The sequence below is a fragment of the Chaetodon auriga genome, chromosome 23 (genome assembly GCF_051107435.1).
Source record: "Chaetodon auriga isolate fChaAug3 chromosome 23, fChaAug3.hap1, whole genome shotgun sequence".
NCBI lineage: Eukaryota > Metazoa > Chordata > Actinopteri > Chaetodontiformes > Chaetodontidae > Chaetodon > Chaetodon auriga.
In genome coordinates, this window is record NC_135096.1 from 15419462 (window position 1) to 15436888 (window position 17427).

Here is a 17427-nt window from a genome sequence, read left to right on the forward strand (position 1 = left end):
ATCTCATCACACACACACACACACACACACACACACACACACACACACACACACACACACACACACACACACCGGCTCTCGCTGAATGACGTCATGGAAGCAGATTCATGGGACGTTTGCTGTGAGTGTTTTGGAGATTTATCTCTGCACATTCTTCTCATTTCCCTGCATGGTATTGTTTTTCACCTGAATTATTATATCGCAGAGGTGAATCTCGTTGCACGGGCAAGCCCAAACTCAGGCTTATTCGTAAAACGTGCAGCGATTTAGAGAAAATAGAGAGAGAGAGAGAGGGCAGTAAAAAGGAGAAAATACTCTGTGTACAAATGAAACAATTGTTCTGTATATAACAAAACAGAGCAGGGAGGAAGGGGCCTGCTCAATTTGCTTATCAGTCCCTCTCAAGCTACAGTTTGGGCCCTTGGAGACATAACAGCATAAGGCCACTGGGGCACAAGCAGGGAGTCAAGTAAACACGTCGTAGTAGTATAAGCAAGCTACACAAAAGGCCTTCCTCCCATGACCGAGGCCACACACAAAGACGCTGCAGCGCTGCAGTTTCCATATTTTAACTGGGAAGAAACAACAAACAAGCAACCAGATCCACCGACAAATACTCCTGCAAATATCAAATCAATATCCCGTCTTTATTTTTGAAACTGTTTGGACTTGGCGTCATCATGGGATTATTTGTAACAGTAATAACTCTCAGAGGATGGAACTCAGGGAGCGCGCACCACCTGCCCTCTCCTCTGAACACACACGGGGGAAAACAACAGGAGTGGGTGGATGGGAGGGTTGCTGCAGTCAAGGTGTGCAAAATTACAACCACACCTGCATGGAGTCTATTTTTGTTTGCATGTGTGGATGTTTACTTCCCATGTGTCCCTCCACCCAGGCTGCTCTGACTTTTTGGTTGGAGGCTTGTCTCCTTCACATTTAGTTGTTATGGAAACAAGAGCGGCTGCTGGAACAGCATTAGCATGGCTGTTGTATGTTAGCCGTATAGAGCATGGCATGCTAAACAGAGCGAGTTCAGCAGGTCAAATTATAGTAGCTCTCTCTCTCTCTCTCGGCACCTTGCCAAAGTAAGAAGTATTGTACTGTACAGAGTGGATTGCCTCCCAGATTCATACAGAAGTGAAAATACAAAAGGCTTTGCAGATTATGCGCATATAAATTCCCTTCTGCACTGCTTTTCACCTGCATTTTTCACCCATTTGTGTCCAAAAATTTTTTTTGTAACTTTGTATTTTCCCTGCAAACGACTCAGAGACAATGTGAGTCTTCCTGCTGCAGAGTCTGGTCCCCTGCTGAGTTTTGACTCATGTCACTTCCAACAATGATGCCAGTGAAAAGAGCTCCCTTAACCCATGAATATGAATTCATATCTTCTATGGTCGGAGGCACCGTCTATCCATACGTGTGCATGTTTCTTAATGCATTACTGTGACTGCTTCCCACCAATCAGCCTAGTCGGATGGTGTTGAAAAAGGTAGCTTTAACAGAAAACACACACCGCCACTGCAATGTGTCTGAGAGCATCAGTTCTTCATCAGCAAGAAGATGCTCTCAGTATTCCCACGACCCCCAACCAAATAAATAACCCGCCCCCGCTTGACACCAGTGAGAGTCCTTGTCTCCAGATGCTCTGCCTGCACTGCATCAACCCACAAGGCCTCCTGCTCCCCCCTCCCCTTCAGTAACCACACTAAAGCCTTGAGGAGAGCAACGCTACCTGCATGCAATCAGCACATGGGCATACTGTACACACACACACACACACACACACACACACAGGGCAGAGCATGCACGTAGCCATGATGGATGGCCTTCTCCTCTCGGTAATGTACAAAAGCATTATCCGTCACCCTCCAGCCCAGAGGAAAGAGATGCTCTTTTAAAATTGACACTCTGCTCCATGGCATCGTCCCGGGCAAGCCCACGTGGAAGTCAGCTCAGCTGCGGAGCTACTCATGCGGGAAGGTGCCTCCTAATCTGTCTTGGGTTGGGGACCATGGAGGCACTTCCAGATCATTTAATACTTCTCACTTCATACTCTATTATTTAAAGCTGTTAAGGACAAATCACACAAAGCACGTGTAGTAGCTGTGCGCTCTCGGTCACATTGCGCGATGAATCAGGCACAAACCGTCAGTTTTGAGTCCAACCAGCTGTTTACTCTGATAACAACAGCATCATTTTCTAACTGTTGCTGAGCAATTTACACCACAGAGATTTCTCACGAAGCGAGCGAAGTCGCAGATAATGTGGTGGGCTCAACAAATGACTCGACCACTTACTGCTTGAAATTGGAAACCCTCTTTAAGAACATGCTGAATTGGTAAAGTTATGTCAAATTCTTATTAGCAATGGAACATAATTCTAGTAATGGCAAGTGTTGGTGATGAGGTCCAGCATCAGGTCCCATACTTAAATTTTAGCTTGCTTTCTGGCAGTAATTGCAGCGTCTCCTGCAGCTGTGGCACCTCATCCTGTTGGACTTGTGTCTCCTGCAGGCTGTGCTGATTTTATTTTCCTTTTCAATTTATTTTGTCATTTATTTTTCATGATTGAAATAAATACTTTCATTGTTTCTTATTTGCAGCATTTAGTCCGGTTTCTCTCACATTCTAATAAAGCTTAATATTACCTTGAATAGCTTTAATAAACCGGACTGCTTTGGATTTATATGCATCCATTTCTTGTTGCTATTTCATATATCACACACAGGGCACTTTTATTCACAGTGTTTCTACTTCTTGTCCTGTTGCAGTTATTTTATGCACATGCTACAGATTTTATGACATTACCATCCTTTTATGCCTTCCATTGTGTTGTGTTATGTCCTGTGCAGGGAGTCTGTGTGCTCTTATTTCTTGTTTCAAGGAGTTCCAGTCTGATAGTAGTGGAGTCGAACACTCCTCCTCCATGTTCCTCTCAGCTGGCACGCTGCAGAAGCAGTTGCTGGGTTCCAATACCCATACCGCCACACTACTCAGTAATACTCAGTATGCCAGAAAAAGACGGAGTGTGTTCCAGTCAGTGTTGGGTAATGTCACTTTTAAAATAATTAGTTCTCTTACAAGATTACCTACTAAGAAAAGTTAAGTTAGTTTGCTTTTGTGCAATCAAAAACCACTTTGCAATTCTTTGTGCATGCTGGTTATATCGTCCAGAAGGTGTGTCATCTGATGTACGCCTGCTTTGAATGTACTGACTCGTACCGACGGTGAAAAAAAGTTGAATATTTCAAGGTATGTGAGAGTAAACAGAAACCAGGCGTATCTGAGTGTTGTGGAGCTGTGCTCACAGGTGCTTCTTCAAATCTGAAGTAGAGCTCTTCGCAGCTGACAGATGCTTATCACCCAGGCGCAATTTGCATTTCGCCGTCATGTTCTCGTCCCTTTCACCCACAAAATTCAAAATGACGCTTGTATGTTTAAATTAAAACCACACTGACATCATCTCTGCAACAACTAATCAACCCTTAAAAAAGACTCCCCGTAATATGAATAGAAAGCAGCTCCTCCCTCCGACATACCTGACTTTTTCACATTCACTGACAGTCAGGATGCAGTTTAGTGGTTTTCATCAACAAACCCAGGATGTCCAGAAGCAGTCGTGGTCACGTTAAAGCCGCTGCAGCTCTCTCTGGGGTTGAGGAGTTGGCAGAAGTTGCATCTAAGAAACTGAAGGTCAAACGCATCAACATTTGCAGCAGGCCATTGGTGGGCACGAGGAGCTTGATTCACTCATCAAAGCATCTGTCACTGGTGGTGGTGTCGTCCCCCACATCCACAAATCTGTGACTGTAAGGAGGCGCGACAGACGACTGTTTAACCTGTGCTGTGGAGACTGGACCATCTCAGAATACGAGTCTGTCAAACAGCTCAATTTCTTCGCTGAGTGTTTATTTTTAAAGCCTCAATAACAGATTGTGCTTCTTGTTTGGCTTTTGATGAGATAATCTTGCATTTTTGTACATTATTTTGAACTGTATTGACTATGAATGGCATTTTTTTAGTGTGTTTAATAAACCTCTAAATTATTCAGAGGATTAAAGAATTATGAAACTATTTTGCAAGAAATCCACAAGTACTCAAAAACCGTTCTTCTTATTGGACAGATGTCACCTCCTCCATTTATCCACAGGCTTCCTTTAGTCCAGTTTTATTCAAAGCAGGAGAAATGTGTTGCTTGTTTTTCCATCCATAAAGCTGAGACTTTATTCCGTGTGGATACACGATATCTAAAGTGCTTTCTTTCAAGTTCATATTTCTGTCTACTGTTTATCATAAAGCTTTGTGCAGTAGCGCACGTCTGCCTTCAATTCCGAGTGCATTAAAATACACAATAACCCACTTTTATCCCATTAATGTTCTGTTAATCTGGAGCCAGAGGTATTATTATGGTGTGGGACTGCCCCTAGTGGTCAAAACGGGACATTGTCAGACAAGTTTATATAGGTTGAACACAGGATGTAACAGGTTTGACGTGTAAATCACTGCTTTTATCTAAAGAAATGAAAGCAACTAGAGTTAACACCAAATCCACAGATCCATATTTCAGCCGTGCACGGTGTGTGCGTTTCCATGTGTGTCTGGTGTACAGGAGGAAGGTGCTGCTAGTTTTCCCGCTCTATCGTGCAGCGTAGATAGGTTAGTTTGGGGCTCTGCATCTTCGCTAACAATACCTCCCTGCCTCTGTGTCTGTGACAGATTCGCCCACACACTCACGGCACCGGGGCGTCAATCTGGTTTCTCTAGCGTGTGTTATCTTGCACACACACACACACACACACACACACACACACACACACACTCACACTCCCTCTTGTCTCTCTCTACTACCTCTCACTCACCTTCTGGCTTCGAAGCCCCCGTCCTTTTCCCCTCCGCCTCTCTATCTGTCTACATATCTAGGACTGTGGCAAGGGTGCAGTTCAGCAGCAGCGGTGGTGGTAACCCCTTTGTGTTTGTCGAGAGCAGTTTCACAGGAGATCCCCTGTGCTGTTCTCTTTACAGCAGGAAAAGGCGGCTGAACTGCTCTCAGTAGGCTGCCGGGGTCGGACAGTTCAAGCTCAAACTCAGAGATACAATGTCAAGCTCAGCGGGCCAAGTGGAAAGCCTTTCCAAGTGAAAAGCTCTTTCAAACATCTCTTAAGCTGGAGGTCATCGACCCCATGTGCCGAGAAGCTAGTCACCCGTTTCAAGGCCTTGGGTTACATTCATGAAGAATCAAAACGGAAGAGCATCTTATTCTTTACTGTCCCTTCAGGGGCCTTAACTCAACAGTAGGTCCATTTTCTCAAGCACCACAATGATGAGGCAGGTTGGAAACTTCATGAATGGACAATGCCTTTTCCCCCTGCAGACAGCCATCAGCACATAAGGAAGAGTCTAGACTAGAAATTACGTGTGTGACTTTAACTGTGGGTTGGTTCTGGCAGATAAGCTTGTCTCTTAGGTAGATGACTGCCAGCCCACACCCTCTATATGAACAGCCTGTCTGCACACTCGGTAGCCAGTGCGCCACACAATAGGTCATGGGTGATTTGTGAGTATTAAAGGTAGCAAAGGTCATCCGCCAGCGAGCTTGTGGTAAGAACTGCTTTCACAAAGCCCGGCCGCTCAGTGAATACGACATTCAGCAGAAGCGAAAGCTTTATTGATCGCCCTTAGTACTAATGAGATTGGACGTAGCATTCCTAACACCACCAATATTCTTCGCTCACTAAATCAAGGGATTAGATTGGCATGCACATCCGTCTTATCCCTGCCTGTTACCATCCGTATGTGTCAGGCAGCCTCAAGCGAACAAAGAAGCATAAATGAGAATGAGAGAAAAGGTGGGATTGAATACAAGAAAAGACCCACCTAAAGGACTTATAGGGCTCCAGCTGAGTCTGTACGCTGAGGTAGGGACGCCCACAAAAGGGGAGAGAGATGAGGGCTGTGATGGGCAGGCCATCACATCCACCGGGAGACAAAAGAGCAGGGCGGCAAGCAGCCGATGGACAGAAGGTCCATTTCCACTCACACAAAAGAACCGGGGAGATGAAGCAGATTAGCAGCTCTTTATGCCCATTGTGGAGGCTCTAAATGATAAGATTTACCCCTTTTTCCATCCCAGCCTGTGTCCTGTGTGTGTGTGTGTGTGTGTGCGTGCGTGTGTGTGTGTGAGAGCTCACACAAGACATCACAAGCTCTCTCGCTTCTTTTTTTCCTGCACACTCCATCAGGATGTGCTTCCCTTTTTTTCTCCTTTCACACGCAGGTACACATACACGTTTTCTGAAGAGTCTTTTATTCATCCTCATAGGAAAGACAGATGCGACAGCTGGCTTTTGAGTCACTTCCCGTCTTTGTACTAAACCCTGAATTTACAGTTTGATGGGAAAGCTCTTAACTTAAATCCCCTCATCACTGAAAGACGATGTTCTTTTTATGTTAATGTGACTTGAAAATTACTCTTTTCAGTGGAGGAGGCACACTTGGGTTATGTTGCTGTAGTCATTATTCACTCATTCACTTGCCTTGATAAAGAAGTAAAAATGCAAATCACCAGCAATTAATAATATGCTTTTTATATTACATTTTTTTTATCATGCTCCATCTCTGGAAGCATTTTTTTTCTCATCACTTGTGTGTAAAGTCATGAGCCTTTGATTTATTCTTGTTCATACATGAGTCACGAGACCACAGCGGGTTCCTCTAATTATACCTTAGTATTTAGTGCCATCTGCTGGTCATTTTGTAACATTGCAAGCTCTCGTTTTGTCAGAGACTTCATGCAATCAATCGTATTAAATACATAGCATCTATAAATTGTCTGAAATTACGGCGAGCTGATATCAGGCTCTTTGATTTGAAAACAGTTTTTGATTTTTGGCTCATTCCAAACCTCCTCTTTCCATTTTTGCTCATGGATCTGTAGTAGTTTTGTTTAACTCTATCTGTATTACACTGCAAAATGTTCCTGAAAATAAATGTAAATCAGAGAGAGAAAATATTGCAGAAGTATCTTTTGATCAAGAATAGTGTGTTTTATCCTAGTTAAAGATATTTTTGGTCACCCTTCCAAAACAAGATATTTATAAGAAGTGGCGTACTTTAAGGCAGCGGTCCCCAACCACCCGGTACCGGTCCGTGGGCCATTTGGTGCCGGGCCGCACAGAGAGAGACTGAACGAAAAATACTGTATTGATCATCAGAGTCTGAAAGAAGTTTTATTTTGATAATTAGGTGCATCAATTAGGTGCACCCGTCTGCGCCTCTGTACACATGTCAAACATACGCACACAGGAATAATAATAATAATAATAATAATAATAATAATAATAATAATAATAATAATAACAACAGGAAGTCAGTGCAGAGCAGCTAAAACCAGACTAATGTGCTCTCTGCTCTGAGTTCAGGTTAGTCGAGCTTCGGGTGATTCTCACTCACCAAGCCCGCTCTGCGTAATATATGGCGACAGGCTCGCAAATGAGGGGTATATCTGAGCTGTATTTTTAATAATTTGGTTTTATTCGTTTCTATTTTCTATTATTGCTTTACGTGAAACCGGTCCGTGGCGCAAAGAGGGTTGTGGACCGCTGCTTCATGGGCACTGATCCAAACTGAACCATGTGTTTGCGAGGATGTTCAGGGTGTTTTCTAAAATGTATAATCTGTATTTTCCACTTCGTTCTGTAAAACATATGATTACATTTCCTCACACAGATCATAACAATTGCTATAAGTCTAATTTAGTCCATGTTGCGCCCCTCCTGTCTCCATGAGTCATGTCCGCTTTGAGCCGCCGGGGGGCGCTGGCTCTCAGACCATGCAGTCGAGCACTGTTGTGTAAAACGTCGATTGCCGAGTCATGGATAGCTGTTGCTTAACATGCGCGCAGCAAGGACAACAACCTCAGAGGCATGAATGGCAGCAATGACCGACGCCTCGCTATGTAGCACACAGTCTTACCAGTCACGTTTTAGACTGTTTTTTATGTCAAAACTGTGCATAACCGGCTAAGCTAGCTTGCGGCTAATTGTGATCTTGCTAGCTTGTGTTGATAGCATCTGTTCGTGACAGGCGGAGTGTCTGCGGTGTTGAGGTACCTGCGAAGTTGACAGCTGCTGCCAGTCAAATAAGGTAATATTACAAATGACATAAGGTGTAGCTTCATATTTAGAGCCTCTGAAATACAAGGAGACTGTTGAATTTTACTACATGAATGATGTTGGAGTGGCGATACTAACAGTTCATGCTTCGTTTGTCATTCGTATGAAGTGTTTCCCTCAGCTCTGCCCTCCCCTCATGGCAAACATTTTGGTAATGTGTGGCAAATGGGTGTGTGGTGTTAGTTTAGAGGCAGAGGCCAAAGCAGGTGCATGGCGAACCAGAGCTAAAGATGTCACTGAAGTTCACAGCCTAATTTAGCAGAGCCAAGCAGCCGGCCAAGTCTGTGCAGAGAGCCTGAAAGAGAGGTTTGTTTGGAGGCTGTGTTTACTTCATCTTGTTGGGGTGTACAGTCATTTAATCGTGCGTTTTTCCCTCCCCAGCTGCAGCCATGGTGTTTATACAGAGCTACTGTGAAGCCAATTCCTCCATCTCCCACACATGGGTGGATGAAGGCATCTCCCCCTGCTTCTACTTCACACTGGTCCCCGCCGTCCTGCTCACCATCTCCTTCTTCCTGGGCACCATCCACTGCATATTCTACCGGAAATATGGCACAGCGATGGAACCCAAGTTCATCCCACGCTCCCGCCTCTACGGCCTGCAGCAGGCCATCTCCGTCCTTCTCCTGGTCCAGTATCTGAGTGGGATGGTGTGGCTGGCCGCCAGTGGAGGAGAGCTCCCAGGATATGTGGTGCTGTATGGCTGCTTCTCTGCAGTCGGCTGGGCCTGGGCCATAGCCCTGCTCAGGGTGGAGAGACGTAGGGTGCTGGTGATGGACCGGACGAGGGGCCACAGCGCGGCCCTGCTGTTCTTCTGGGCTGTGGCTTTCTCAGCTGAGAACTTGGCCTTCATCTCCTGGTACAGTCCTCACTGGTGGTGGGGCCTGGAGGACATTCAACAGCAGGTGAGGAAAGATTGAACGTCACATGAGATCCATTTTTTTCCCACCAAAAAGACTCCACAGTGCTTATTATTCTTGCCATCTGGAGCAACTTAACTTCCCTGGCATGGGATCGCTAAAGTTTTATCTTATCTTATTTTCAGACTGGGTTTGGTCAAGATATTATCAGCGTCTCCGGTGCCAGCTCGCAGCTTATGTTTTGCAGTTTATCTGCATTCCTGTCTCTTCAGGATTAACCTCAGTTCACTTTATTTTTCTGATGTTGATCCAGTAATGTGCTGATCATGTTCATGATCATGTTATGTCCTTATTCTGCATGAGGATCTGCATGTTTTCACTCTCATGTAGGCCAGTGTTTTCTAATGTTGATATGTGTTTCAACAGTGGGCCAAAGGTGGGTTCTTTATTAAAGCAGGGTGTGTCTTTTGAGTCACTCCACTCAAAGACATGCAAGTACAACAAACCACCCACCTCGCCGTTAACAATGGCCCTGCCATGCAACGCAGAAATGAACACACCAGCATTAGTCAGCAAGACTAGGGCCTTCTTTTTTTTTTTGCTGAGTCACTGCCCAGTCTGGCTGTCAGATCCCTAAAGCTACTCTTTTAACCAATCAAAAGAGGCAACTTCTTGCCCCTCCCACTCATTTGCAGTACTTTCAATTTTGTGGTTATTTAGTTGGAAGCATGGCTTGAAGTTTTTGTCTTTCTTTTCATTTAAGATCATGCAAATACATTGAGCAAATACAGTATTGCTCAACAAACTGTTTGTCATGTGTTTTACTTAATTTGATACCTCACTTTCAGTCTAAACTCCCCTCTTTAAAAGGAGCCTCGAGTGAATATTGTAGAATTTCAAACAGTAACTTGTGAAGCTTGGTCAGTGTGTAATGACAGGTCTCATGCAGTCATGAGCTCAGTCATTATCTCATACACTGTGTTACCAGCGTCACCTTAACATCTCTCCACTATCACATGCTGATTAACTGCGATGTGGTATCCATATTGATCTGCTTTGAATTGCTTATGAACCCCTCAGGTGCAGTTTGCTCTGTGGCTGATGCGCTATGTTGGCACCGGGCTGCTCTTCTTCATCGGTCTCAAAGCTCCAGGGCTGCCACGGAGACCATACATGCTCCTGATAAACGAAGATGAGCGCGACGTGGAGAACAGCGGGCAGGTAGTGACTTGCTGAAGCAACGTCAAGTTAACTATTATAAAACCCTCCTATTTTGCAACAGCATTTCGGATTTTTAGTGCTGTGTCAGGTTTTTAATACATTTCTCCATCTCAGAGCCTTTTGGGCAGACCACAAGAGAACGCGTCCACCTGGCAGGGTTTCAGGACCAAAGTCCGCCTGCTCGTCCCCTACATGTGGCCCCGAGGCAACGTCTTCCTCCAGCTCCTGGTCGTCTTCTGTCTTGGGCTGCTTGGACTCGAGAGAGCTATTAATGTCTTTGTACCCATTTACTACAAGAATATTGGTGAGTGGCATGTTTTTACTAAACCCTTTAGACTCAAATCTTCATTTGTTTCAGAGTCAAACAGCCTGTTTCTCCAGCTAAGGTGCTGCAACAAGCTAATAGTGGAGATTACCTGCTCAGTTTGAGCCACAGGTTGAATCAGGCCTCAAGGGCCAGATTAAAACACTAATGTTGAGTGTGGCTTTAAGACAGACTCATAAAGTTCAATGCATACTAGAGCACAGGTCATGTCCAGACAACAACAGGCTACAAATCACAATATAGTGCATTTTCTATAAAGTCAGTGAAGATGTAGTTTATATAAACTGACCACATGAAAAGGCCTTTTGCTCACTACATTTTTAATTAAGCACCCGACAAATAAAAAGGTATTGTTCACCCATTTGAATATTTTCCTCCAGCAGCAAAATAAGGCTCATGATATGAATAAATAAAGTATAAGACATGAATGTTTTGTCACTTTGTCTTGGAATAAACCGGTTCTGTGTCACGTTCGCTCTCCTCCATGTTTGATTGTGTTGACTTCATGCAAATTTTCCTCCTGCATGTTTGCCGTGTGTAAGAGGGCAAAGCGTCGTCCAGATGACTAAAAATATCGTTGTAAAGAGTGATCTGTGGAGAGCGGAGTGACAAAAAAAAACCCTTGGTGTCAGACAACACCTCCTGAATTTTTATGTGTCTCCTTTATCGTCTTGTTTGTCTTCCGTATCTTCAATCCAAGCAAGCCTCCAGGCCTTTTCTTCTCATTTCCCTTTATGTCTTTGTCCCTGTCTCAGTGAATGAACTGACTGATGGCAGCAGCTGGCGCACTCTGGCGACTACAGTGTGTATTTATGTCCTGCTCAAGTTCATGCAGGGCGGCGGGGCAGGTAGGACCAGCTCACTCGTGTTCTGGATCCATCATGTAGAGAGCGAGAAATACACACAGATACTTTATCAGTGATGCTGCACATTTATTTTCTGTCTCAAATCACGTTTCACATGATGGAAGCGTTAGGACTCATCGGTCACTTTCGTCATCTTCTCCTCCCCAGGCGCCTCAGGGTTTGTCAGCAACATGCGCACCTTCCTGTGGATCCGGGTGCAGCAGTACACCAACCGCGTGGTTCAGGTGCGCCTCTTTTCCCACCTGCACTCCCTCTCCCTGCGCTGGCACCTCAGCCGCAAAACCGGTGACGTGCTGAGAAGCATCGATCGCGGCACCTCCTCCATCAACAGCCTGCTCAGGTAAGATGGCACTGGATGGGATGGAGGCTAACAAACTGTTTCGCTGCACAATAAGTCAAATAATGCAGTAATAAAATCTGATAATGTTGATGAACACATGGTTATTGCAATAGATTGCCTCCATATAAACTCATTAACTTTCTTCCCACAGCTACATCGTGTTCAGCATCTTCCCAACCATCGCTGATATTATCATCTCCATCGTCTACTTCATCACTTACTTCAACGCCTGGTTCGGCCTTATTGTCTTTGTCTGCATGGCTCTGTACCTCAGTAAGTCCAACATCCAGTTGAACTGATGATATTAAACTCTGTGATTAGCTCAGTTGAGTGTAACCCCAGGCATTCAAATGCTCCCTGAAAGACTTCTTATTGCCTGATTTCTTCCAGCCCTGACCATCATCCTCACTGAATGGAGAACCAAGTACAGACGAGACATGAATCTGCAGGACAACAACGCCAAGTCCAAAGCCGTGGACTCTTTGTTAAACTTCGAGACGGTACATCAAACTTTTTGTCGTCCATCTGCCTTTTTGGTTCACGACGAGGTTTGAGTTGTTCAAATTTTTCTCCGCTTATTGTTTTACTCAACAGGTAAAATACTACAACGCAGAGAGCTATGAGGTGAGCCGATTTGAGGGTGCCATCTTAAAATATCAGGTGAGTCAGAGGTACTGGTCTGCACATAGCCGAGTTATATTACTGTAACATGATGCTAATGTTTTTGTGACAGCTGGTAAAACAACAGAGCCTTACTTAGCGGTAGCATCTTGTCAGTAGGTTATAATTATTATTTAGTGGCCGGGTATTAAAAGCTGTTTAACGAAGCTATTTAACATATCGAGCCTCACAGCGTCCACAACTTCCTCTGCTGGTTTTATTTAGCAGAGTACTGAACTCAGTCTTTGCCATGAGAAGAATGTGTTGGTGTGTTCACTTCGACAGAAGTCAAAACAGAGCTGGAGGAAAGCTCGCTCCTCTCGGTCTGTGTGTAGTTACTGCTGTCAGCGCCAAGCCGCACAGGATGCTGCACGGAAGCAAATCAGCAAGTAGCCCAACAGCAGATGGCCAAACCCTCCAGGAATCCTCTTAATTTATGGCAGGTTGAGCTTCAAAACAAAGTCGATAAGAAAAAGATGAATATAGCACAGTCGCTGCCAGGAAGAACACACTTATGGATTCTTCTATAGTCAATATAGAAGATTACATCTGCATTTACACAAGGAGCCGTGAGGGAGCGAGCCGTCTGTTGTTGCTCCCAATATTCCTCTCTGTCATTGTTACAAAGGAATCAATGGTTGGAAGTGGAAGCTTATGAAATGCATCAGTGATTGAAATGTTTAACCAGCCCGCACAGGCATGCGTCTTATGCTTCTTCTGTCCTTCTGTTTTTTAGGAGTCGGAGTGGAAGACCCAGGCGTCCCTGGCCTTCCTCAACCAAACACAGAACCTCGTCATCGGGTCGGGCCTGCTGGCCGGCTCCCTGCTCTGTGCCTACTTTGTGACTGAGGGAAAGTTTCAGGTACGGATCGCGTTGACATGTTGCTTATATTCTTCTTTATTCTCCAGCCTGCCCCGTGTCAAATGAACACTTCTCAGAGGATGTGTGCATAAAGGCTAAAAAGTACATTTCACTGATCATAATGTGAAGAATAACAATGCTAGGTTGAAATGTCTCAGTCAGTTTGACTGAAAATAAAAGTCCTCTTGTCCCAGGTTGGAGATTTTGTTCTTTTTGGCACCTACATCATCCAGCTTTACACCCCCCTCAACTGGTTTGGAACCTACTACAGGTAAGAAGAAGCAGAAGCAGCTTAAAATGCTCAGTAAAGATCCGTCTGCCGTAAAGTTTCTTGCCTGCGGTGTAAGAAAACATTGTTTTTGTCATTAATTCTTGGCTCTGTTTGATTTTTATTGCAGAATGATCCAGAATTCTTTCATTGACATGGAAAGCATGTTCAAACTTTTTGAAGAAGACCAAGAGGTACTTTTGAAACTGGACCACGTTTGTCTTTGTTTTCACCTGAAACGCTGTATTAAGATCTGCATTTGTTCTCTCGTGCAGGTGACAGATGAAGTAAATGCCGGGAATTTACACTTCAAACAGGGAAAGGTGGAGTTTGAGAACGTTTACTTCAGCTACGTAAATGGGTTGGTCCACACTGGATTTTATCACCTGACTTGAACTAAAATTGCATCAAAGTTGTCGACTGACATGAACGACTTTCTGACTGTTTTACAGGAAGGAGATTCTGAAGGACGTTTCCTTCACTGTACATCCAGGACAGACAGTCGCTCTGGTACGTCTAACTTGTACTCGTAAAGTTTAACTGCCTGACATCTGTTTGGACTGTGCACTGATAATTTTCTCTCAATCTCCTCAGGTGGGACCATCGGGCTCTGGGAAAAGCACCATCATTCGACTCATCTTCCGTTTCTACAACATTCATGGAGGCTGCGTTAGCGTTGATGGCCAGGACATATCAAAGGTAAATGTTTGCTACATAAGGTTCAAAGTTCAAGGCAACACATGCTTCAGTAGGAAAGGCAAAGAGATAACAGTAAACCTAAAACGTGCTTAGGTTTATGGCCATAAATGCTCTGTGGTAGTTCAACACTGTGGCCACAGCAATTAGAGTAGAGTTCAAACAACACCTTCCTGATCCATCACTTCAATTACATGCAACATTATAAGCTTGACAATATAAGCAAATATCAGTGACACTGAATGATAGCTTAATATAGACCCAACAGAGCTAATTAGGCTGTTCTCCTGTATGCGTTTGAAGGCACTGTATATCATTTCGTGTGCAAATGAAGTCATCTCACTGCTGTAAGCATACATTAGCACCTTGTTATGTTGCTCTTGAGATTACCAAGAGCAATGAAAGCACAATTACAATGTCTTTAATATGGCTGTATGCAGCTGTGTGTGTGTTTACAGACACACTCTGGGCTCTGGACTAATTGCTAAGCGTTGGTTGTCCTTCCCCAGGTGAAGCAGACATCTCTGCGAGCTCATATCGGTGTGGTTCCTCAGGACACTGTGCTTTTCAACGACACCATTCGGAATAACATCCGCTACGGTCGCGTCTCTGCGACTGACCAGGAGGTGGAGGAGGCTGCCATAGCTGCTGATATCCACGATAAAATCATGACCTTCCCTGAAGGTGACCTAGTGATTAATCCTCCTGTGTTGTTCTCAGACTCAGCCTCGTGATTTTGGAGCCACGGTGCTGACTGTTTGTTATTTTACACAAACTTTTTTTCTCTGGCAGGTTATGAAACAGAGGTGGGTGAAAGAGGTCTGAAGCTGAGTGGAGGAGAGAAGCAAAGGGTGGCCATCGCCAGAACTATCCTCAAAGCACCTCAGATCATCCTGCTGGATGAGGTGAGATTCCAAAAAGGAGCAAAGATACGCAGACAGATACTATCATGTCATTTCAACATTAAATCTGGGAAAACTGCCACATTATTGCGGCACATTGCCATGCATGAGTCACTGCTCAGCTTTTACTTAAACAAACAGGCTTTCAGACACATGTTGGCAAACGTTCATTCCACATTAGATGGCTGAAGTGATTGCTGTTCATTCCAGTTTTAACAAATAATGTTTCCCTGCAGGCCACATCTGCACTCGACACGCAGACGGAGCGCAACATCCAGGCCTCTTTGACCAAAGTCTGTGCCAACCGTACAACAGTTGTCGTAGCTCACAGGTAAGAGATGCAAGTTTCTATTTTCTATTTCCTTTGTTTCAGGAAATCTGTTGTGTTATCTAATGAGGTTTTTTTTTCGATATAAAAGGTTGTCCACCATAATCGGAGCAGACCAGATTCTGGTCATCAGTGACGGCCGGATTGCAGAGCGAGGACGGTAAGTGCGCCTTTTGACCTTTACTTCTGAGTGTCGTAATGACGACCATCCAGCCCATCTGCTTGTCCAGTGAACTCCAGTTGACTCGTTTTCTCTCCATCTAAGACATGACGAATTGCTGCTCAAGGGAGGCTTATATGCAGACATGTGGATGAAGCAACAGCAAGCCCAGGACTCAGATTCCTCATCAGAGTCCGAATCCAAAGACCGCAAGTCTGAGAAACTGCAGCCGCCATCAAGCTCCTCAGGTCACCACAGCCGCTGAATGTATTTTTCTACTTTGTTTTAAGAGACGTTTTGATTCCCCTCATGATTGTAAAAGGTTGATAGATCATTTTAACACAACAGAACACTCAGCGAGATGAAAATGGTATTTATTTTCAGAAATTTCAAACTGAATGTGCAACGGTGAGTCAGGGAGGAAAGGCGAGGTGCTGACAGAAGGAGGCGCAGACACTCCGGTGGTGTTTAAATGTGTTATAGGACATTCATTTTTATAGACCAAAGTATTGGTTGTGACCATGCCTGAGGTTTCTGTGTGGGTTATGTTAGTACCACAATGACATCATTATGAATTCATTTTAGCACTTGAACTTTTGAGGATATTATGATTTTAAAGGGACTCCTGCCACCTTTTTTCATGTTGTTTGTCTTTATTTTTCATATCAATCACTGGCTTTTGTCAGTTAATGCTGTCTGATCTACTCTAAACAAAAAAGGCATTTTCTTTTCACAGTGAAACTTTATATATAGAATTAAGAGAGTAAAAAACACTCAAGGCAAGCCTCAACGCTGCATCATGTTGGATTGAGGGGTTCTGTGATTCTGTTGCCCACTAAGTAAAGTCATGAATGACAGTGGGCTGGTGTCAAAGATTTTATTCAGCTTTGCTTTATTTTTGAAGTTTTTAGTAGTCGATTTAAAATGATCATTTTATTATAAATGTGTAAGCCTCTGTATATCTTTGATCTCTTGGGTAAAGTGGGATGTCCGTCTCATCTGTTCACTCTGATTTCTAAATTGTCAAAAATTAATGAATACACAAAACGTTTAGGGAAATTTGGCCAATCGTGAATTTTTCAAAAATATTCCAGACTGGCATCTGCTTGTGTTGCTTTAAAAGTCAAAATATTTGCCTTGAAAAAGATATACCGTCAAACTAAGTAGCCCATGCAGTAATTATACCACCATTATTTTCACTTAATGCAATGTATAAGCAGTCAAATACACAATATCTGAAGAAGATTATGCCTATCATTTGGATGTCTGACATCCTTCCTTATAAAAGGTATTGTTCATGATTAGTGTATTCTAGAAATATTCTCCTTTGTCTTGTATTTATGAAAAATAAAAATTGTTTTTTTATTTTTTTGCATGTGCTTCAATTTGTAAAATCAAAACCAGTTCACAATCCAGTATTGATAAAATCATGTTCTGATAGTTCAAAACTCACAGTACTCACAGCTACCACGAATTATTCCACTACTTTTTTGCATTTTTATTGGATGACGTTGAATTACATATACATTTCTGCCATAATTAAGACTGTGACTGCTGATATTAATCGTAAGTATAACAAAGGGTCGGCAGGAGATGCATTTTTAAAGTGCAAGCATTTAAACCTGCCGAAACATCATCAGTAAGTTAAAAAAAAAAATGGATGCATCCTTTGGCCAATAGGAGGTTACAACTGTTGTGTAACTGCTCTTCGGCGCGCCCCCTCCCACATCTGTCTGTCTGGAGAGGCGAACAGCTGGAGGCCT

General features: G+C 43.8%; 1 protein-coding gene across 1 annotated transcript; it reads left to right on the forward strand.

The window, feature by feature from the left end:
* The first annotated feature begins 7874 nt into the window (after nt 1-7874).
* Nucleotides 7875-17029, forward strand: abcb6a (ATP binding cassette subfamily B member 6 (LAN blood group) a). The gene is made up of 20 exons (XM_076723547.1): nt 7875-8147; nt 8558-9081; nt 10117-10257; nt 10372-10561; nt 11338-11430; nt 11596-11788; nt 11940-12061; nt 12179-12288; nt 12383-12448; nt 13185-13310; nt 13505-13581; nt 13709-13772; nt 13854-13939; nt 14031-14088; nt 14173-14277; nt 14784-14958; nt 15067-15179; nt 15413-15507; nt 15596-15664; nt 15770-17029. The coding sequence occupies exons 2-20, from the start codon at nt 8566-8568 to the stop codon at nt 15927-15929; spliced, it is 2559 nt and encodes an 852-aa protein (XP_076579662.1). The 5' UTR covers nt 7875-8147; nt 8558-8565; the 3' UTR covers nt 15930-17029.
* Nucleotides 17030-17427: the final 398 nt, after the last annotated feature.